The 23,676-nt window shown below is 36.4% G+C and overlaps 1 protein-coding gene across 1 annotated transcript in view; it reads left to right on the top strand.

The window, feature by feature from the left end:
- Es2 (ess-2 splicing factor homolog) overlaps positions 1-23,676 on the top strand; it is a 102,666-nt gene that overhangs the window by 53,499 nt on the left and 25,491 nt on the right. The window contains exons 4-5 of the mRNA XM_090400352.1: positions 2,370-2,630; positions 15,511-15,756. Of these exons, the coding sequence (XP_090256478.1) occupies positions 2,370-2,630; positions 15,511-15,756 (507 nt within the window). The remainder of the gene's footprint in view (positions 1-2,369; positions 2,631-15,510; positions 15,757-23,676) is intronic.

Genomic DNA, 23,676 nt, shown 5'->3' with positions numbered 1-23,676 from the left:
TCTCTAATTGCACTATTTGTTGAGAAATATATTAAGCAGACTCCTTATACCTTATTCACTGGCATAATAAAAGTACTTGTTTTTATTGCCTCTGTAGTATAGTGGCTGTTAGGGAGGGCGTGTTGTTTACCACTGCAAGCGAGTTACTATCTTCCCACATGAACTTGTTTAAGCTTTTTTTCATGTGCGAAGTATATGCGAAACTTTTATTGGTAACAGAAAACTAGCTCGGATGACAGTGATAATATAAAACGAGTTTTGATATGTATATAAAGTCAATATCAACAGTCCCTGATTACCAACACGTGATGAAAGGGACAGGAAGATTTGGAGCTTCCCTGGAGAGCATTCAAAGTAAATACAATTAATCACTGCTTTGAAATGAAACATATGAATAAGCAATATTTACTAATATTCATTAAGTGCCGAAATATGCAGAGAGCAAAGTTTGTGAACCAACACCAATGTGTGAATTTTTCCATTAAAATATAAAAAATAACAAAAAAGTTAAATACGTTTCTTTTAAAATAAAAAAATCTACTTAGTCTTAAAACATTTTAAATTTGTTTTCATTATTTCACGGCCCCCCCTCAACAAAACCTACGGCCCCTAAGGGGACCGTGGCCCACAGTTTGGGAAGCGCTGCTCTATGCCATCTAGCTGTAGAAAAGGTAGAGGTATCTTTAGCATCGTATATTAAGTTAAGGTCCTTGTCTTCCATCCATTCCACCAGCTTTTCACCATTACTATAATTTTTATTATAATAAATTGTGATGGCTGTTGAAATCTCCCAGTATCACACATGGATGTTGTAGATTGGTTAGAGGGGGGGGATCAGGCCAGGTGGCATTCAGGGGTTTATAGCCGTTCATGACTATGGTGTCAGCTATTTGGATAGTTGCTGAGAATATGCTGTTGTTGTTACTTGTTGTCATGAGTTTACAACTCTTAATATCTTCATTTACATAGGTTGCAGTTCCATATTTAGGATGATTAACTGAAGCATTTAATCTGAATCCTTGAATTTTTCCTCTAGACTGCAATTGTTCAGTATTTTGATAGCATTTTAGATAGAAATTCACTTTTTGCTCTACTCAAGCCTTCAGTATTGAGTTCGATGAAGTGAACATCCTATTTGTCTGGTAGGATGAAATAAATCCTTCTTGCTTTTTTGGCCGGGAGCCTTAGAGGGGAGTTCGGCACCATCTTCGCTGTAGACTATTTGGCATTATCCAGGGTGCACCACATGGAGGCAGTCTATATTATACCTCAGGGTGTTAATGATTCCAAGTTTTTGTGAAGGGTGGGGATATGAGTTGGCATGTATATATTGGCCGGTATGTGTAGGCTTACAGTAAACAATGAAGGATAGGCTGCCTGGGAGATGACATGTGACCAGTGTATCCAGGAAAGGAAACGAGTTCTGATTGTCAATTTCAGTAGTAAATTGTATGCACTCATGTTGTTGTTCATGTGGTTGAGGCAGCTGTGTGGCCAGATAACGAAATATCGGCAACATATCTGTCTTTAGAAGCTAGATAAGATTGTTGCCTACTCCTTATAAGTGGAATAACATTAGTGGATATTCTTTGTGTGTTATATTTTAATAGTTATGAATTTTATTGATCATTGTTGTCTTCATAGAACTGTAATAGTACTTTTAAAATTACTGTTCTCTCATTTGTATTTTATTGTGTTCTGTTATTTAGTTATACTGAAGAGTCCCTTTGATACTATATCAAGGCAATGTAGTTTGATATCAAAGCAATATTTAATCAAGGCACAGTATTGCCTTGATTAAATATTTCAACCATGTCAGTAGACAGACTGCTAACTCACCTTCATTTTAGGAGCACATGTTAAAGATATGTTTTATCCTAGTTGTGCTTCAAACCCAAGTTTTTCTAACAGAACTTTACATGGATTTCATATTACCTGCTTAAACATTGACTGTGCTTACAGATTTATTTATATTTAATTTTCATGCTAATTCAATTGTTTTAATTTTGGTAACAATTGTTACTTCAGAGGAACAGTATAGTGACCTTGTTTGTTTCACCTAGCATGTGGTTTAGATATAGAAATTGAGAGCACAGTCAGGCTTCAACTCCAAGGAACCAGCTCTTTTCTTTTTGTCCCTTTCATATTTCCAGTTCTCCCTCAATGATCACAATCTACAGATGCTGAAAAAAATGTGTGTTTCTTCTCTAGTTTTAATCTCTGACTTTCTCAAATATGCAGTGAGTTTGCCTTATTAATGCTGACCAAATTTACAGTATTCAAAATTTTGTTATGAGAAAAATATTTAGCATAATTTTCTTATAAAATTAAAATTACATTACAAGCACATATTTAAATTATTTTATCAGATAAGCTTTCCTTGGATGAATTTTTGGCTACCTATACCAGTGAAGATAATGCATCATTTGAAGTAATTATGCAGGAAGCAACCAAACAGCACAAGGCAAAATATCCATGGTTGTATAAGGATGAGGAAGAAGAAAAGCGAAAAGTCATGGATCAGCTTTGTCTTCCTTCTAGTGGGAAAGCAGCCATCTGTGATAAGCCCTCTGGGAGTGTTACCATGTGGACATACAAAAACAAAAATGCCCTTATGTATGTACCTGATGGTAAGTGGCTCTTGTTTGTGTTTTATTTGCTAAAAGTGATAAATTCTTTAGTTTAACAATGGTTATGGTTAACAATGTCATATAGGTAAAAATTTAGAGAATTTTTTTATATTATTGAAAGGAATAATTTTGATTTCAATCTGAGGAAACCATAACAATATTTTGTAGCTGAAATATGTTATTATGGGAAATAATAAAATTTCCAAATTTGCAATTATTTCAATAATTGCATATTTGAACAATAGATCAAATTGTCATCAGCTATTCAACTGAAAACATTTAATAACAGCTGATTTTAAGTTACATAACAACAGAAAAAAAAATTGTTTCTCCACAAATAATAATTTTAGAAGTTTGTTAGGTGCCTCCATAGTGTTAAACCTATTATTCCATAACAAAAATATATAAAAGTAAATAAATAGTTTTAATGGAACATGTGTACTAGACATTTAAAAAACTTCACAGAATACACATGTAGAAAAAAAAATATAGAATTCATTAACTCCGATATGTTTCAACATTATGTGGCCATCAAGGAGACAGACTGTAAACTATATTTAAAACATGAATCACAATAATGAGTCATAAAGCATCCATATATTAGCTCTTCATCCAGTCACAGTTGAAGTATATAATTACACTATTAGAGTTCAAAGGAACCATTGTAAAAGTTGTGTAGATAAAAAATAATTATTAATTTACTTAAGTATAAAGAGCTAATAAGCTTCATTTCGGCAATGAAAACATTACTAAAATTAAGGGGATATTAAATCCCACATTGTTTTAAAACCAAATAAGAAACTCAAAGATAGGAATCAGAGAGTTTCAGAGGAAAATACCTAAGAATAGCGATCTGAACTTTACACACCTTTGCAACGAGTTGCCCGTGATTGTACTACGTACTAGGATCACTTGCATTGGCTAACGCTAGTGCTCGCCGATACTTTATAGTTTACTATATTCGGCAAGAAACTCTCTGATTCCTATCTTTGAGTTTCTTGTTCGGTTTCAAAACAATGTGGGATTTAATATCCCCTTAATTTTAGTAATGTTTTCATTGCCGAAATGAAGCTTATTAGCTCTTTATACTTAAGTAACTTAACGGTTGCACCTACTTGGAAAACTCGTTCGCAGAGTATATAAGTTCTTTTCGCTATACACTTCGGTATTAAGTCTAGCTACTCACTGATGAAGCCTCAAAAAAGGCTGAAACCGGTCTGTGTAGTGACCTCCCTCCATAATGTAATAACAGCATACATTTCCTTGGAAATGTGTTTTTACATTATGGAAAATACCTAAGAATAGCGATCTGAACTTTACACACCTTTGCAACGAGTTGCCCGTGATTGTACTACGTTGCATTGGCTAACGCTAGTGTTCGCCGATACTTTATAGTTTACTATATTCGGCAAGAAACTCTCTGATTCCTATCTTTGAGTTTCTTATTCGGTTTTAAAACAATGTGGGATTTAATATCCCCTTAATTTTAGTAATGTTTTCATTGCCGAAATGAAGCTTATTAGCTCTTTATACTTAAGTAACTTAACAGTTGCACCTACTTGGAAAACTCGTTCGCAGAGTATATAAATTCTTTACGCTATACACTTCGGTATTAAGTCTAGCTACTCACTGATGAAGCCTCAAAAAAGGCTGAAACCGGTCTGGGTAGTGACCTCCCTCCATAATGTAATAACAGCATACATTTCCTTGGAAATGTGTTTTTACATTATGGAAAATACCTAAGAATAGCGATCTGAACTTTACACACCTTTGCAACGAGTTGCCCGTGATTGTACTACGTACTAGGATCACTTGCATTGGCTAACGCTAGTGTTCGCCGATACTTTATAGTTTACTATATTCGGCAAGAAACTCTCTGATTCCTATCTTTGAGTTTCTTATTCGGTTTTAAAACAATGTGGGATTTAATATCCCCTTAATTTTAGTAATTATTAATTTAAAAAAATTATGAACAATTGATAATGATCACTTTCCAAAACTTGGAGATTGACATGCAGTCTGAGCAATTGAGGTTTGCACGATTTCATAGCATTTCACATGTTTCAAGGAAAAGATGATCGAATTTGAACTTGCTGGACTGAAGAAGTGTTGTCTGGTTCCAAAGAACTCTGTACTGATATTCTTTGATTCTATTTGAGGCAGAACAGTCAGTCTGTCCAAAATAGCAAAGTTGACATAAGCAGGATACCTAATAGACACCTGGCAAAGAAAGAGGTGGTAATGTACTGTAGATCATAAAAAGGAAGACAGTTTCCAAGCTGGCTTGAAGGAAATGCATAGACTGAATTTGTGAAGAATCGATGCTGTTTGTTCGGAGATTCCTTTAAGGTTGTGTATTGAAATTCTTTTCACATTGTCTGGTAGAAATACGATAATTATCAATAATTTTTTAAATAGTAGATTTTTTGCATCCATCTCATATCAGTTTGCTTTTCTTAATTTTATTCAGTTTATCTAACAAAAGGGAATCAGAAGAGCAGATTGTTTGAGCTCTATGTACTAGACTCTTGATAATACCTATTTTTTTGAAGAATGATTATATGAGGATGAGTGAATGTATCTGCCAGTAAAAGCTGGCTTCTGATAAATTGAAAATTCAACAATTACCTATAGGATTTTGAATTATTAAGGTATCTAAAAAGGGTAGCTGGTTATTGGATTCATATTCAATAGTAAACTTGATATGGGAGTACAAGGAGTTTATTTTCTCTAGGAACTGAAGCAAACCTAACTCAGAGTCTGGAAGACTGCAAATATATCATCAACACAATGTAGTTATATATAAGGTTGAGGAAATAGTGTCAAAGAGTTGTTTTTTGAGATATTCCATAAAATAATCAACTAAGGCTGGTGAGATAAGACTGCCCATTGCTGTTTTCCTTTGATTTGTTTGAACAACTTATTACACCTCAACATTAATGCAGGCTAATTGATGCAGGCCATCATCATTCTTCACAGAAGATGGGTATTATTAACAGTCTTGTGCATAGATAGAGCTTATACTTTCTGCTCTTCTGATTCCCCTTTGTTAGATGAACAGAATAAAATTTAAAGCTATCTGTTAACTAATGGATATAACAAATCTACCATTCAAAAAATTGATAATTATCATCCTACCATATTGCAATCCAACCTGAAAAGAATTTCAATACCTTAAAGGAATCTCTGAACAAATAGCATGGATTTTTCACGATTAAGCTGTACACTTCCTTCAAGCTAGCTTGGAAACTTTCTTCCCTCTTATGATCTTCAAAGTATATGTTACCACTTCTTTCTTTACCAGGTGTCAATCAAGTATCCTGCTCATGTCATCTTTGCTATTTTGGACAGACTGGCTATTCTGCCTCGAATAGAATTGAAGAACATCAAGACTATATTACATTGTTGAATCTGACAAGTCTAGCCTTACTTCTCATGCTGTTGACACAGGCACAGAGTTCTTTGGAACCTGACAAAACTTCTTCATTCCAGCGAGTTCAAATTTGATCATCTTTTCCTTGAAACATGTGAAACACTTCAAAATCGTCCAAACTTCAACTGGCCAGACTCCATGCCAATCTCTAAGTTTTAGAAAGTTGTCTTCTATGCTTTCTCTCTTAATGCCTATGAAGTCATTGATAGACTTAGGTCAGCTATAGATGATGGCTAAGGGTGGAGACTGGCTTTCCACTTATCTTACAAAACATTAGTTAGCTCTAAAATGGGTGTGTGTTTTGTTCTCTTGGTAATAGCATTAGAGGATTTTATTTTATTTATTTAATATTATTATTATTATTAATACATAGCACCTCCAGGGAGTCCAAAGACTCATCGAGGGAGGGTACCTACTCCACACCTCTCCACCACTAAATCCACCAACTACAACTACGTTCATCATCTACACCAACGCCATCTACCGACGACCACCACCACTGGTAAACTGGTCAGTTTGTGGTGGTCAGAAAATCGCAAACATCCATGCCCACGGCAGGATTCGAACCTGCAACCTTTTGGCTGGAGAGTGGATACGCTGTGGGTTCGAATCTCACGGATGTCTGTGATTGTCTTTGGAAATAGTGGTGGTGGTAGATGGTGTTGGTGCAGTTGCAGTCAGTTGGTGGATTGAGTGGCGGAGACAGGAGTCGTAGAACAGGTGCCCTTCCTCAATGAGTCTTTGGACTCCCTGGAGGTGTCTAATAATAATAATAATAATATTATGCTGAAGCTATTTGCATTGCATAAATATGCAATCTAGTTTTATTATCCACATTTTAACGAGCTCATAAAGAACATATATAGTCAATAAAACTTATTTGATGCTGAGCAGAAAGTATGTAATAATTTTTAAAATGTATAAATGATGAAATGAACATTTTCAAATATAACAGTAGAGATACAAAGATACATTGGCAGATACAAAGTTTAATTTAGGGAATTAATTGACAAATATGCCTCACTCTGATCCCCATTCTCTAATCTAATGCTAGATTAGAGAACGAGGAATAGGATCAGGCCATTGAACTTAACTTCAACTAAAAAGAAATCAGCTAGCACCTTTTATTCCCTTATAAGGAGTAGACGAGACCATTTTAGCCCTATCTAACTTTTGGAGACCAAGCAGACAGTTCAGTCTCCACCAGTAACCAATCAGAGATAACTTGCGCAAGACTATCACTGATTTTAAATGGCATCCAATAGTTACCAGTTCAGTAGAACAACCTGTGAATCCATGAAAATACCCGTGAAAGAGGCATAATGCAGAAATAGAATGTGAGAAGGTGGTTGTAGTGAATCTGTAAGAGAGGTCACAAATTAACAGGACAGTCCTCTTTTGGACAGCATCAATCACTTAATAATAATAATTGAAAATAATATAATTAACGGCTATATTAGCCTGTTTTTGTTTAGAAGTGTCCCTTATATTTAATACATTGGCTAACATAACTCAAAAGGGGTATATATATATATTTTAGAGCATTATGGGCGAGTATAGAAGGCAATTATGGCAGAATAAAAAATGTGGAAAAATTATATACATACCTTGATTTTGGTTTAAAAGATGCCTTCTAAATCCAAGCTCTTGTTGAAGGGGGGGGGGGGAAGAGAGGGAAAGAACAAGGGGATGATACATGGGAAATAAGTTTGGGAACCCGGGTTACTATTAATAATATATATATATAAATATATATATATATTATTTTGTTGTGGGGAGAGGGGGGGGGGAAGAAAGAAGGGGGAAGGGTATCCTTATGTGGAAACTGGGGCAAGGGTTTACGGGGTGTGGACTGTTTCGGTCATCGTCTGACCATCATCGGAACTTTGTGGGAATGACTGTAGGGCTATGTCAAGGCTGCAAGATGTGTCTGCCAAATTTGGGCATTTGTTGTCGCTAAATGGCCGGAGGCGTGGCTTAATTTGTAAGTTTTGGAACGTCCAACATTCGGAAATTAGGTAGGGGCGGTGGACATTGATAGAATTACCATCACATTTTATGGCAATAGTTTCGGATATTCTAAGCATCGTTTCGTTTTCTTGTTTGTCAATGATTATGGCTTTGTCAATTTGGGGGATGTGTTTTAGTTCAAGGGCGTGAGCTGCAATTTCAGTTTTCCCTGTATTTTGTGGTTTGTTTTTCTTTTTGATGTTGCGATGTTTTTTCGTGTTCAGATATTCTGAACACGAAAAAATGGGAATATTGCAATCCCTGAAGTGCTCTTGTAGTCTAGTCCATAACGACCTAATTGTAGAGCCCGTGTAGGTGACGTCACAGTCTTTTTGACAAGGAAATTTGTAGACTGCGTTGTGGTGTTCGAATAATTCTTTATGAGTGAGAGATTTAGTAGGTTTTAGGAGAGTTGCTAATTTATGGTTTGTGGTGAATACTAGCTTATAGTCCGTGTTTTTGAAAATGTATTTGTAAGCCTTGTATGTGTTTTGGATGTATGGCAATTTAATGACCATACGTGTCGGGAAGTCTGCTTTTGTTGTATTATTGTTAAGACGGGATTTTGCCGTATAGTTCGCGTAATTTATTAGATGCGTGGGGTAGTTGTGATTTTTGAAAACCTGTGTTAAATACTTGAGTTCAGTGTTAAGAAAATTGCTGTTGGTGGAGAATTTGTAAGCAAATATATTTATATATATATATTATTAATAGTAACCCGGGTTCCCAAACTTATTTCCCGTGTCTCAAGTACATCCCCTTGTTCTTTCCCTCTCTTCCCCCCCTTCAACAAGAGCTTGGATTTAGAAGGCATCTTTTAAACCAAAATCAAGGTATGTATATAATTTTTCCACATTTTTTATTCTGCCATAATTGCCTTCTATACTCGCCCATAATGCCCTAAAATATATATATACCCCTTTTGAGTTATGTTAGCCAATGTATTAAATATAAGGGACACTCCTAAACAAAAAGCCGTTAATTATATTAATAATGTTTATGAGGAGTAGCATGGGAATTTCCCAGAAATTATACTTAATTTTTATTGTGTTTGTAACCATAAAACCCTTCAACCATTGGCCTACTCATACCACCCTCTTCTCCCCCATGATACATAATACACTTTAATTATAAGATCGCTTAACACTCGCTCCAAACACTAGGCTATGTCATGGGCTCACGTCATACTTTTAACGATTGTATAACCTTCACAAAAGCAAACTAACAAAAAACCATTCTCACATACACCGCGCAAAAAATGCACATATCATTCCTCAAGCACTGCCTACATCACAACGTCACGCCAAACTTTGCCACTGTATGTGGTAACCGCTCCATTCCCGGGAACAAAAAAATTTGCTATCGAGCTTCACGAGCACTCATCAAGCAGGCCATACATGACAGATTCAGAAAGAAAAATCAAGCTTATTCTTACATCCACAATACTAAACGTAGACTGAAAACCTTAATGTCCCCTAAAGAGTGGGCTGGCTTCTCTGAAATCACCCAAACACACATCAATGACTACGCGATGTTAACTGAAGCTCGACACACAAAAAAATGGTATGCCTTAACAGGGACAAAATACATTACACATACTGTTCCCTATCTTTCTGACACCTCCGCCTCACGACCCACACTTGACAACTCCATCAAAAATCTATCACACCACGTTCTCACACCGGACGAGATCATCATCCTAAACAAAGGTCTTAACTTCGCGATATCCCCTAAATTTGTACCAAAAAAAGACATCATCATCGAAATCCAAGCGAAACTTGAAAATGACCCAAACAGAGACACAATATTCCAAAAGATAAACAACATTATAAATAGCAAAATAATAGTAAAACCCAACATCACTCCCAACTTACAAAGTGCTCTTTTATCTTTAAAAAAGAACCCTGATATCATGATCACAAAAGCTGACAAAGGTGACACCGTTGTCATCATCATCAATAAAACGGACTACCACAACAAAATAATGGCCGTCTTAAACGACCAACACACCTACCAAATAATCCACAATGATCCTACCCCTGACCTCATCAAACAGATAAACAGCACCTTACACACCTTAAAAAGTCAAAACAAAATAGATAAAACCACGATGAGACACACAACCCCCCTGCACCACTCGCACCCCCTATATGTTCGGGAACATCAAAACCCACAAAGACGGTTATCCGATACGACCCATAGTCTCCTACAAGAACATCACCACAGCTCCTTTATCCAAATTTGTTGCCAAACTCATCAAACCACTACTAACAAAGTCTATCTGTATGATCAACAATACAGATGACCTATTCTGGAAATTAAGCAACACTACTCCATCCCAGGATGACATCCTCTCCTCACTAGATGCAACTTCATTATACACCAACGTGGATGTTCCCAAAACTTTAGACATCGTACACACACTACTCTCTGAGGACCACACCCTACACACACGCACAAAATTAACACCAAATGACATCATTAGTTTGATTAAACTCACAATATCCGCCAACTTCTTTAAATTCAACAACTCCTTATATGTTCAAATTTTCGGTCTCCCAATGGGCCAAAACATCAGTGGACAACTAGCGGAGTTATTCCTGGCACACATTGAATCACTTCTACTCCACCCCCCAAGGCATCACCTTCTATGGCAGATACGTAGACGATATTCTATGCATTGGCAAACCCTCACACATCTCCGCCTTACAAACATCCCTCAACGATTTTAGCAACAGACTACAATTCACCATGGAAACAGAACAGAACAAATCCATCAATTTCTTAAATCTTACATTAATCAGAAGCCATAACAGAATTGCCACGAAGATATTTCACAAACCCACGCATGTCGGAAACTACCTCCATTTCATTTCATACCACCCATATTCCGTTAAAAAATCTGTCATCCTATCGCAATTTATGAATGCTTACAAATTCTCCACCAACAGCAATTTTCTTAACACTGAACTCAAGTATTTAACACAGGTTTTCAAAAATCGCAACTACCCCACGCATCTAATAAATTACGCGAACTATACGGCAAAATCCCATCTTAACAATAATACAACAAAAGCAGACTTCCCGACACGTATGGTCATCAAATTGCCATACATCCAAAACACATACAAGGCTTACAAATACATTTTCAAAAACACAGACTATAAGCTAGTATTCACCACAAACCATAAATTAGCAACTCTCCTAAAACCTACTAAATCTCTCACTCATAAAGAATTATTCGAACACCACAACGTAGTCTACAAATTTCCTTGTCAAAAAGACTGTGACGTCACCTACACGGGCTCTACAATTAGGTCGTTATGGACTAGACTACAAGAGCACTTCAGGGATTGCAATATTCCCATACCAGAATATCTGAACACGAAAAAACATCGCAAAATCAAAAAGAAAAACAAACCACAAAATACAGGGAAGACTGAAATTGCAGCTCACGCCCTTGAACTAAAACACATCCCCCAAATTGACAAAGCCATAATCATTGACAAACAAGAAAACGAAACGATGCTTAGAATATCCGAAACTATTGCCATAAAATGTGATGGTAATTCTATCAATGTCCACCGCCCCTACCTAATTTCCGAGTGTTGGACGTTCCAAAACTTACAAATTAAGCCACGCCTCCGGCCATTTAGCGACAACAAATGCCCAAATTTGGCAGACACATCTTGCAGCCTTGACATAGCCCTACAGTCATTCCCACAAAGTTCCGACGATGGTCAGACGATGACCGAAATGGTCCACACCCCATAAACCCTTGTCCCAGTTTCCACATAAGGATACCCTTCCCCTTCTTTCTCCCCCCCCCTCCCCACAACAAAATAATATATATATATATTTATATATATATTATTAATAGTAACCCGGGTTCCCAAACTTATTTCCCGTGTCTCAAGTACATCCCCTTGTTCTTTCCCTCTCTTCCCCCCCCCCCCTTCAACAAGAGCTTGGATTTAGAAGGCATCTTTTAAACCAAAATCAAGGTATGTATATAATTTTTCCACATTTTTTATTCTGCCATAATTGCCTTCTATACTCGCCCATAATGCCCTAAAATATATATATATATATATACCCCTTTTGAGTTATGTTAGCCAATGTATTAAATATAAGGGACACTCCTAAACAAAAACAGGCTAATATAGCCGTTAATTATATTAATAATGTTTATGAGGAGTAGCATGGGAATTTCCCAGAAATTATACTTAATAATTGAAAAGTTTATTATTATTTAATTGTACGCATAATATAATTAATAGACCAAAAAATTGCATATTAAACATTTACTGCAGTGATGAAATGCATCTCCCACTTTTATGAGTATTTGAATTTTGTTTTTGCAATTTTCAGTTGCATGAGTGTTCTAAAGAATGCATATATATTGCATAAAGAGAACTTGCTATACAGCCTAATAGTTCCCTTCCCTTTAATAGAAAATGGCCTATTTACAAATGATTTCTTGAAAGGGGGAGGCGGAGTGAATCTGCCTCCTCTCAAGAAATCAAAGCAAATTCAATAATAAAATTAGACTGGGATATATTGGCCGAAGAATTTTATAACACATTTAGCTGTCTAGTTTCACCAACTTTGTTGGCTTCATCTGGGCATACATAAGGTGATAAAAAACAGCTTAAAACAGGTCAAAAAAGAAACAAATGAGTACTAAACGTTACACAAATTCAAAAGACGCGTTACATCAAATGCATGGAGTGTGTGTGATGTCAGACATTGTTATGCAAGTGCATTCTGTAATTTGAAGCGAAGTTGAATTCTGGTGTGCTAAGTGATCTTATGAGGGTCTTCCATATGTCAGCAAGAACCCTTGATTCCTATTGAGGCTGCCTTTTGAATGGATTACCACAGTAGCTTCTTTGAAGTTTCAGTTCCGAAAGTCTTCCTGTAAATATGGCATAGAACTTTTGTCCCATTCAATGTTGTGATTGGTATTTGAGAAATTAAGGGCTAACCCGGAATTATCTTTTCTGTTATTATTAATGTCTCCGATGTGTTCTTTTTTTCTTATTTCCAAACTTCTGGAAGTTTGTCCTGCATAATTTAAACCACATGAACAAGGGATGTTGTAAACACCAGGATGTTTGAAGAAAGCATTGTTATCCTTTGGTGATCTTAATAAATTGCGGACTGTCTTAATTGATTTGAAAGTTACTCTTATTTTATATGGTTTAAGAAGTGTTAAATTCTAGTTGCTAACTAGAGGAGGAACTTTTTCTAAGCCTTTCTTTTACCGGTTCCTGAGTTGTCAATTTCTGGCATGGGCAAGTGGGATTTTTCTCCTAGAGACTGCAGGTTTTTGTCCTGTAAAGTCTAGAAAATCAACCATAGAACTTGACTGTTTCTTACAATTTCATACAATAACATACTGTTTTAGGGACCCCTAACACTAATGGATGGATCACTAGCTTTTTTTTCCATTTATAGAAAGCCAATGCACACAGGAAAATATCTACATGAACAGTAACATCATCATTCAACCCAACAGTATGGTATTCTAAAAACACTTAACACACAGAGCCAGAGGACAGAGCAATTTGTTCTAATGATACAGCTCTTTTCACAGAATTGTCTGTCATACTACTTTCTTGGCCAATGGTTACAATTCCTAGAGATTAGATAAAATACTACATAGCCCCATTACTTCTCATACCTCTAATGCACAAGAACAAAAAAACATCATTATTCCTATTCCCTCTTTCAGAGGTACATCAGGAAAGATGCCAAAGTACTAATGAAACATGTCTTCACACCACATTCAAACTGTATGTTAAATTAGCAACTCTGATCCACTCTCTTTCATATCCTGGAGTGTATGAAGTTCCTTGGGACTGTGACTTTGCCTACTATAGGCAGATGGGAAGATCTGTTAACATCCCTTGGAGAACATAAAAAATATATTCACTACCATTATTATGGTAGTGAATGTATTTTGCTACCGTAATAATGCTTTGGCCACCCTTCACACAGGATTGGATGGAAGAAAACTAATGTGCTATTTTGAAGTTGTTACAGGTCAGAAAGATTATTTTTAAAGTCAGCCATGGCTGAAGAATTCTTCTAACCTGAATAAGTGTGGTTGCATTAATTTGCCAAAAATTAATGCAACCTGTTATCTTAAGATCAATTCCTGCATAGCTGTAGTACCTTTTTTTTTTTTTTTTTTACAACATTAGAGGGCATCAAATTAGGACTGTCTGTTACAATTTGGATTGTTTTGACTTACTCATTCTTGCATGTAAACTATGACATGTTTCTTTGTGCTCTAAAGATGCTGGTTTGAAATCCACTGAAATATAAGCCAGTTAATAAACATCTTTTTTAAAAAATAAGTCATTTGGTGTTGTTATACCTTTAAAATAAACTATGAATAAAGTTCAACACCTAAGTTTGTCTATTAGATTTACTATTCTTCTACTTTTCTTTAAGCCAGTAAACACACAAGCAGCTGCTAGTCAACATCCATTTCTGGTCCAGTTCCAAACATTCCGATGAATCAACCTGTCATCGACCTCTTTTATTTTGTCAACCCCTCTGTGCTTTGGAACAGTCTTTTTAGCACAGTTTTTCCTCACAGAGTTCAACTTCCATTTCAAACAGATCAACATATTCCCTTCTTTTTTCTTGACCACCTGCCCACAAATGGTACTGCTATGTTATAGGTTTTGCAATGTTCCATGTGTGAGATTGACACCCCCCCACCCACACCCCCCCACACACACAGAAAGAGAGAGAGAGAACAATATCATGTTTTTTTTTTTTGTAGAAAAGTTTATGCAAGCATTAAATGAACCACAGCAGTGCTTACTTTGTTGTCAGTTCAGCATAAGATAATAATAGCAAGCTGAATATTGGATAGATCACAGAAATTATGCAGAGGATAAATCACTAGCTTGCTGTTGCTCAACAGTCACCACACATTTTTTAAAATAGTAAGAACAGGCATGAAATGCCTTCAGTTACTACTGCTCTTGTTCACTAAAAAGCTTTAAAAACACTAATGTAACCTTATTGTTCTTCGCTCGTTACTTGCATATTTTGGAACAGCCACTAACAAAAATGTATGAGTGATTTCTTAATTGAATAAAATATTTTCTTATTCTATTCAGCTTTAAGACATTTTGAATTTTGTGGATATTTTGCTTATGAGAATGTGAAAGTAGAATTCATAGTCCATTTTATTTCATTAACTTTATAAAGAATTAAAATCAAAAAGCTTTTTACTGTCATCAGTAAAAAGCTTTTAGGAAGCAGTAAAAAAAAAAAAACATGTTGATATTTAAATATTTTAAAGTATATGTTTCATCAGAGAAGGTTGATCTATTGTTGCATTCTAATTCCTACATAATGACATTGAGGATGAATTATAACAATAATAAACATTCAAATTATTTGTCATGATAGGTTGTGAACTAACTCCAGAAGAAAAAATATTGTATGCAAAACAAAATGAAGTAGTTTATGAAAACTCAAGGTATCATTCCCCACCATTCAATGAGCAAGCAAACCAAGCTGCTATTGCAGAAGCTGCATCTGTGCAAGCTAAGATGAAGGAAGGTAAAGTAGGCATTGATGGAAAAGAAATATTGCCTCAAGATTCACCTCAAGTTAATGGTTATGGTTTTGTTGGAACTCCTTCACCTATGCCAGGTAATTTGTCTGAATTGCAATTTATTTTTATAAGTTATGATGATTCTCTATGATGAAAATTAAATTGAATTGATTCTTCTGCTAGACTCTGAAAAACTTATACTACTACCTGCAGTGGTTTTCATCCTCTGTTTTCTCATTCACTAATGATTCTTGAAAAGATTCCCTGTGCCCCAAATAAGATATTAAAGATGAAAGGAAATTTAATATGGGGAAACATAAATATGAGCAACTTCTCTTTGTTATTGTTATAGTGGTTATAATTTTTTTAGTCTGTAAAGCCAATGATAGCATTTAAATTGAAAATTTTTATCTTGTCATGAGGTGGAATGTGCATTCATGAAACAGTTGCAAGCATAATACAGTATTTGCTTTGGTTGGATATCTATTTAGAACACAAGGAATCTTTATAAGGGCTTTTTTCTTTGTTTTATAGAGAACATACCATTTTTTATAGAGACATAATGTACTGGCATTGTAGCCTTAGCTTGAATGAGTATCATACTTACTCTTCACCCAACAAGCTGTGGTTTGGGTCCAACTGTCGGCACAGATATCTGTGAATGTCTTTAAGTGTTAGATAAATTTCATCACTTGGCATGAGACTACCTTACTGCTTATTGGAGGCTTAATGTAGCTTAACAAAGTTTGATGTTTGGTCTCTAATAATCCTTAACCCACTCATACTACTAATGAATTATTGGTTTACAATCTTTTTTTTTTTTTTTTTTTTTTGGAGTGAGATACACCTTTCAAAAAATAGGGAGCCTGATTAATTTAATTTTGGTCTGGAATATTTGATATTGTTGTGAGTGACTCATGTGCAAACTTTGTTTACATTTGGATAAAGGATGAAACCAAGAATATAATTTCTTGTCATCTTTAATTTATAGTATAACCAAGTGAAAAAAAACTTTAAACATCTATCACTGACCCACAGTATTTTTAGTAGTAAGGTGAGACACCTTTTGACTACTTGTATATGGAAATATGACTGCTGCTTTACATCAACATATACTTACGGACATGTGTATTGCATTATGGGATACTAAGTCATTAGCCTCTATATATAAGTAGCCAAGTCGTGAAGTGACTTCACTTGTAGACTTTGTTTGCTTACACTTGAATAAAGAATGGAACCAAGAATATAATTTTTTGGTATCTTTTAAAAAAGTATAGCTGAAATGTTGTAGGTTTGTCATTGAGACTGGAGTTGATGTTTTCATGTCCCTGCCTGTTTTTAGATTTGTTTTTCTATTGTTGATATTGTGAATTTTAAAAAAAAGTCCTGAAGACTTTTGTTGCATTTATTTAGGAGTTTAATGTTACTTTTCTTCATAATGTCATCCACATAGATGATGATGACAGTAGAGATTGTCTTCACCCTGATTTTGCCATTAAACTTCCTGAATCAAGAACAAACCCCAGCTCAACATCAGCACAGATCAAGAAGATTGGCACCATCGATGTAATATGTGTTACCAAAACAAAGAAGACAAAAATTGATGAGATCTTTCTAAGCTACAAAAAATAAAAGGCAGTAACAATCAGAGAAAAGGAGTAGCTATAATATTAAACACTAAATATGAGGATAATCTTCTTGAATGCAGGCAATATCAAGTAGAGTGATGTGGACTTAATATCAGAATGGGTAACTCGACAATGAGACTTATTTGTGCTTATGGTTCCACAGAAGGTTCTACTAAGGTAGAAGTGGGGGAATTTTATGCTTTAGAGAAAGCAACTGACACAATGAAAAACGAAAAGTTGATCTTTGTTGGTGATCTAAATAGCAGAGTAGGAAATGATTGTCAGACATACAAAAATATTTTGGGAAAATTTGGAGAAAGAGCAAAGCTAATCATAATGGCAAAAACCTGTTGGATTTCTGCTCAGGACATGGATTGGTTATTACTAACACAATGTTCCAACATAAAAATGTGCACAACTTCACATGAAGAGAAGAGGCAATGAATAAGAAAAGTTTCATTGACTATGCTATTGTCAACAGTGATGTTTTCCCACCAGTTCAGAATACAAGATTATACAAAGAATTCGAAATAGGAAGTGATCACCATTTAGTGTTGAGTAAGATAAAATTGAACTTCATTTTGAAAAGAAGGGTGTGCAAGAAAATTTTGAGATGAATCAAAGTTGAACAGCTATCAGATATGAATTGTAGACAAATACATAAACATTCAAGAAAAACTGAAAGAGTTAGAACCAAATCTTGGAGATACAGTGGCAAATCCTAAAGAAAACTTTGATTGAACCAGAGAGCCATGTTGTAAATGAGGTAATCTGCAAAGATAGAAAAATCAAAACTCCATGGTGGATTTAGAAAGTTAAAGAGACAGTAAAGGAAAAAAAAGAAAGCATATTGAAAGTTCCTGGCAAGCAAGTCACCTTGTGCTCTTAGGGAATACAGAAAAATGTGAGAAAGCAAAACTTTGAGTAAAATTAGCTAAACGTCATGAGAAGACTTGGGTAAGAACATTGAAAATATCAGGAAGGTGATAAAATATTCTCTAGGCTATTAAAAAAGCTTAGAAATGAAAGAAAAGTACTCTAAAAGAAATCAGAGATGATAAAGGTGACATGAAAACTGAAAATAAAGATATTCTAGATGTCTGGTGTAATTACTTCGAAAGACTGCTGAATGAAACAAGCAGTGTCGGCACGATGGTAGAAAACTCCAAACAGGAATGAAGTCAGGAATATGTATCCATACTTGAAGTAGGAAAAAGTCATCAAAAACCTGAAGTGTGGAATGGCAGCTGGAGTAGATGAATTCAGCCAGAAAAGCTCAAATATTATTATTATTATTATTATTATTATTACGGGCAACTCCAGGGAGTCATTAGACTCATCGAGGGAGGCCCCAAATCATATTCATCACAACTATTCGACATTCATACAGTATCTGTCATACCTCGCCTTAAACTCATTCACTGTCACAGCATCCACCACAGACTCTGGCAGTCCCATTCCACTCATTCACCACTCTAAAAGTAAAGAACCCAGCTCTAACACCTTTACTAATAACACTTTTGCCCAGTTTCCATGGATGTTCCCTAGTCCTCCCACAACCAGCCCTGTTCTCAAAAATATCTTCTGAATTAATTTTATAGAAACCCTTCAGTAATTTGAATGTCTCAATCATACTCCCCTCCTCTGCCTATCAACCAATTTTTGCAACCCACAAATCTTCAATCTGTTCTCATAAGGTTCATTCCACAGACCTGCTATCATCTTGGTCACTCGCCTCTGGATCCCCGTCAATCTCCTCCCCATCGAGAAGAAACCTAGGTGACCAAATCTGGGCACAGTAGTCGAGATGGGGTCTTATCAAGGCTCGATACAGAGGAACAATAACATGCTTGTCTCTACTTGTCAACGTATTCTTCAGCAACCAAGTGATTTGATGAGCTTATTTGGCCACTTTTGCAATGTGCCCCCTAAACTTCAACTCCTTATCCACCACTCCTAAATCTCGTGCCTCATCAATTTCCTTGAGTACAGTTCCACCGATGTAGTAAACTGCTGCTAATCTTTTCACCCCAAAATGTATAACCTTACATTTTGCCACATTAAATTGACATCCATTCTCCTTAGCCCAGACCTCCAATCTATCCAAATCATCTTGCAAAATTTTGACATCATCTGCATTCACTATTGCCCTACCCAACTTTGCATCATCCGCAAACAAATGAACTGTTCCTCTCAGATCCTTTCCTATATCATTAATGAACAAATTAAACAGCAGTGGTCCAAGAACAGATCCTTGTGGCACACCACTAGTCACAGGCCGTCTTGTGGACTCTACTCCTGAATAAACCACTCTCTGATATCTCTCTGTCAACCACCCTCCTATCCATCTCACCAACCCTATATCCATCCCCATATGCTGCAATTTACTGATTAGAATTCCATGTAATATCCTGTCAAAGGCCTTAGCAAGGTCCAGTAGAATCACTGTAAACCCATTACCCTTATCCAGTTCAGCCGTCACTGTGTTATAATACATGAGCAAGTAACTGAGGCATGACCTACCCTTCACAAAACCATGCTGTCCCTGATACAGTATCCCATTTTCATCTATCCAATCTTGTATTTTCCTGTTGACTATTTTCTCCAAGACCTCGATAATGATTCCTGTTATGCTGATTGGCCGGTAATTTTCAACAGCTGCCTTGGAACCACCTTTATGCAGCAGAACTATTTTCCCCTCTTTCCACCCCCTTGGGACTGACCCAGACCCGAGGCTCAAATTAAACAAAATGGTCAAGGGCACTGACAATTCTTTAGCCGCTTCATGTATGACACAAGCTGGTATACCATCCAATCCCACAGATGTATTGACATTGAGGTTCTGTAATAGACTAGTTACCTCTACTTCATTCATCACAATTCCAGTATAAGCTGTTGGTTCTTCCATTCCTGCAATGTCACCACCTGGATGATATACTCTTGCAAAGTGCTCGCTCAGTAATTCCACTATATTGACTGATCCGGTTACCTCCCTACCCTCAGCATTTTTTAAGATCATTCTGCCATGAACATTTCTCCTTTTACTTGCAACATATTGAAAAAACTGTTTGGGATTCTCTTTAGCCTGCATGGCCAATTTTCTTTTGTAATCCGCTCTTTGCTTTTCTTACCACCCTTGTCACCATCCTGGCCTGAGTTTTATACTGTTCCTGCGCCTGCTGGTCACCTTTCTCCTTAAATTCCTTCCACAATTGTTTCTTTTTTTGCAGCTCAAGCTTAATAGTGTTATTCATCCATTTAACCCCTACTTGATTTATTATTTGGACTCTTGGTATACAGTCAACCATTGCCTCCTGCAAACACTTCTTAACCACCTCCCATGCACTATCAACATCTAGCCCTTGCAGTTTTACATACCATGTCACGGAGCCAAGCACACTCCTAAGCTTGTCATACTTACCAGCCCGGTAATTCCACATGTATCCTGTCTTAATTGTAAATTCCACTCCTTTAGCTGCCTCCCAAGTCATGACCTTATGGTCACTCTCACCAATTGGTGGCAACATGGTCATGTTCGTTACAGCCACATTCTCAGTCGAAATTACTAGGTCAAGCACTCTCTACACCCTGTTATTTTCCATTACATGCTGTCGCAGATAGTTGTCCCTTAATAACCGCATAAAATCCAATTCCTTCCTCCCATGTGCCCTCTCCTCTTTCTAGTCAATGTTACCATAATTGAAATCCCTCATAATAATTACCCTCCTTCCACTCATTTCTTCTATTTGCCTATGCATACTATCCCCACCATTCATTCCATCACCTGGTCTATAGCAGCACCCAATTGTATATTTTGTTCTGCTAGATTCTATCTCACATTCAGTTTTATAAAACTGAATGTGAGAATTACAGAGGTATTTCCCTACTGAGTGTTCCTGGCAAAATCTATGTAAGTATACTTGAGAAACGGTTGAGAAGAATTGTGGAAGAAAAGCTTGGTGAAGAACAAGCTGGATTCAGGCCAAACAGAGGCTGTCAGGATCAGATCTTCACTTTGCGACAAATAGTCGAGAAAGCATGGGAATATAACAAAGATCTGTATTTAAGTTTTGTCGATTTGGAAAAGGCATATGATAAGGTGCCAAGAGAGAAGCTATTCAATACGCTGCAGTTATATGGTGTCAATGGGGCATTATATCAAGCAATACTTAGTCTTTATTTGAGTTGTAAGTCAGCAGTTAGAATTGAAGGAAGTACAGGAAGATGGTTTAATGTTAAATCTGGTGTGAGACAAGGATGTACATTATCCCCTCTGTTATTCATTATTTATATGGATCACATTATGAAGGAAAGTGGTATTAAACATGATATCAAAATTGGCAATGTTAATGTCATCTCTTTGCTTTATGCGGATGATGTTATACTTCTAAATAAATCCGCTACAAGTCTGCAAGATTCTCTGACTAAATTGAATAGCTGTTGTAATAGATATGGTATGAAGGTCAGCAATAAAAAGACAAAGACAATGAAAATAGGTAGAATCATTGAAAATGTCAACTGTGTTGTGAATGGAGAACCTGTGGAACAAGTAAAACATTTCAGCTACTTAGGCACGATTTTTACTGAAGATGGTAAATTAAATATAGAAATAGACAACAAAATCAGCAAAGCTGGTATGATGGGAAGTCAATTGAATAAATTCATATGGAATAAAAGAGAAATTAGTCGGAACACTAAATTAGCTGTATACAAGACAGTGTTCAAACCAGTTTTAACTTATGGATCTGAGAGCTGGGTCAGAAGTAAAACACTTGACCAAAGACTAGAGGCTGCAGATATGAGAGTCCTGAGAAAGATTATAGGCGTGAACAGATGGCATCAATGGCAATATCATATTAAAAATGAGGATATTAGGAAAGAACTTGACATTGTCAGCATCCAGGAATGCGTTAGCAGAGCTAATCTCAGGTGGTATGGTCACCTAAACAGAATGGGCGAGGAAAGATTAGCAAAACAAGTGTTCTCTGCCAGGTTGGCTGCAAAACGACCCAGAGGAAGACCAAGATATAGGTGGATTGATACGGTACAAAGTGCCTTAGACGATTGAAATATAAGATCTGATAATGTTGGAGTCTTTACAAGTAACAGACTGATTTGGAGGAAAATTGTAGATAGGAAGTTAGTAATGATATAATTTTTTCACGTAGTACTATCATATCCTGTACACCCCTTGTGGGTACATGGCAGGAATCTGATGATGATGATGACGAGATTCTATCTCACACCAAACAGCCTCAAATGTGCTCTTTTCTCTATCCTGCAGTTCATCTTCTATACTCCTTGGCTGCAACTCATCAGCTATCATCAATAACACTCCTCCCCCGTTTTTATTCTCCCTGTCACTCCTGAACATGCTATACCCGTCGCATTCAATCCCACTAGCTTTATCATCTTCTGTCAGCCATGTTTCACTAATACCAACAACCTGTGGCCTGGAAGTGCCAACCGAGGCCAAAAACTCTTCCTTCTTGTTCCTAATACTCCCGGCATTAGTGTACATGAATTGCAGAAGCCCGTTAGTCCCATCCCTACTTTGATGCCTTATACTAACTATCCCCTTCCGATTTGTTGTTCTTTGTACTCGCTCAGGCATATTATACTCATTCATACACTCAACTGCCTCCCTAAAGTCTGCATATCTACTTCCCCCCCCCCTTAATAAATCTAGTTCCCTGAGTCTGTACATCCACTTCCACATCATTCATCAACACTTTTTCAAGCCTCCTTACACAAACTCCATTCAAATGTAACCCATCCATCTTATATAAATCCTTTTGCCCATCGAACTCGCTCCACACATCCACAAATTCCACACCACTCTCCATGCATAACCCACGCATAAAGTCATTGGCAATTATGGCCCTCCTCCTAAACACTTCACTGTTATACCACGGTAAAATACTCACCATCCTAACTCTCTCACTCTTCTCTTTTGCTACCTCAAATAATTCCCACACATCCTCTATCATTTCCATTTGTCTTCTTTCAAATCATTTATTCCTGCCACGATTATCATCTCTTTCACCCTCTGTTTTTGCACTCGAATAGATTCGCTGATGTCCTTTATGTTCGTACCCGGCTGGTATGATTTTGTCAAACTCTCAAGTATCAGACCTCTTAATAGCGAATCCCCATACAGCACTCGCTCCTTCATTTTATTGACGTTTACGAACATTCTATTATTTTTCATAACAGACTTTCACCGTTTATTAGTCGGTACGTTCAGCACACATTTTTCCATACGCTCCAGTTGCCTTTTTGCTCTGTGTATCACTCCGTTCAAACGTGCGATTTCACTACTCACATTTATCTCACCATTTTCATTATCAATCAACTCATCCATTCGCTCTGTATTTCTACCTTCATTTA

Source organism: Typopeltis vanoorti, chromosome 11 (assembly GCF_054136105.1).
Source record: "Typopeltis vanoorti isolate ZY-2024b chromosome 11, IOZ_Tvanoo_1.0, whole genome shotgun sequence".
NCBI lineage: Eukaryota > Metazoa > Arthropoda > Arachnida > Uropygi > Thelyphonidae > Typopeltis > Typopeltis vanoorti.
Note: the sequence above shows the minus strand (reverse complement) of the source record. Positions and strands in the feature narration are given on the sequence as shown.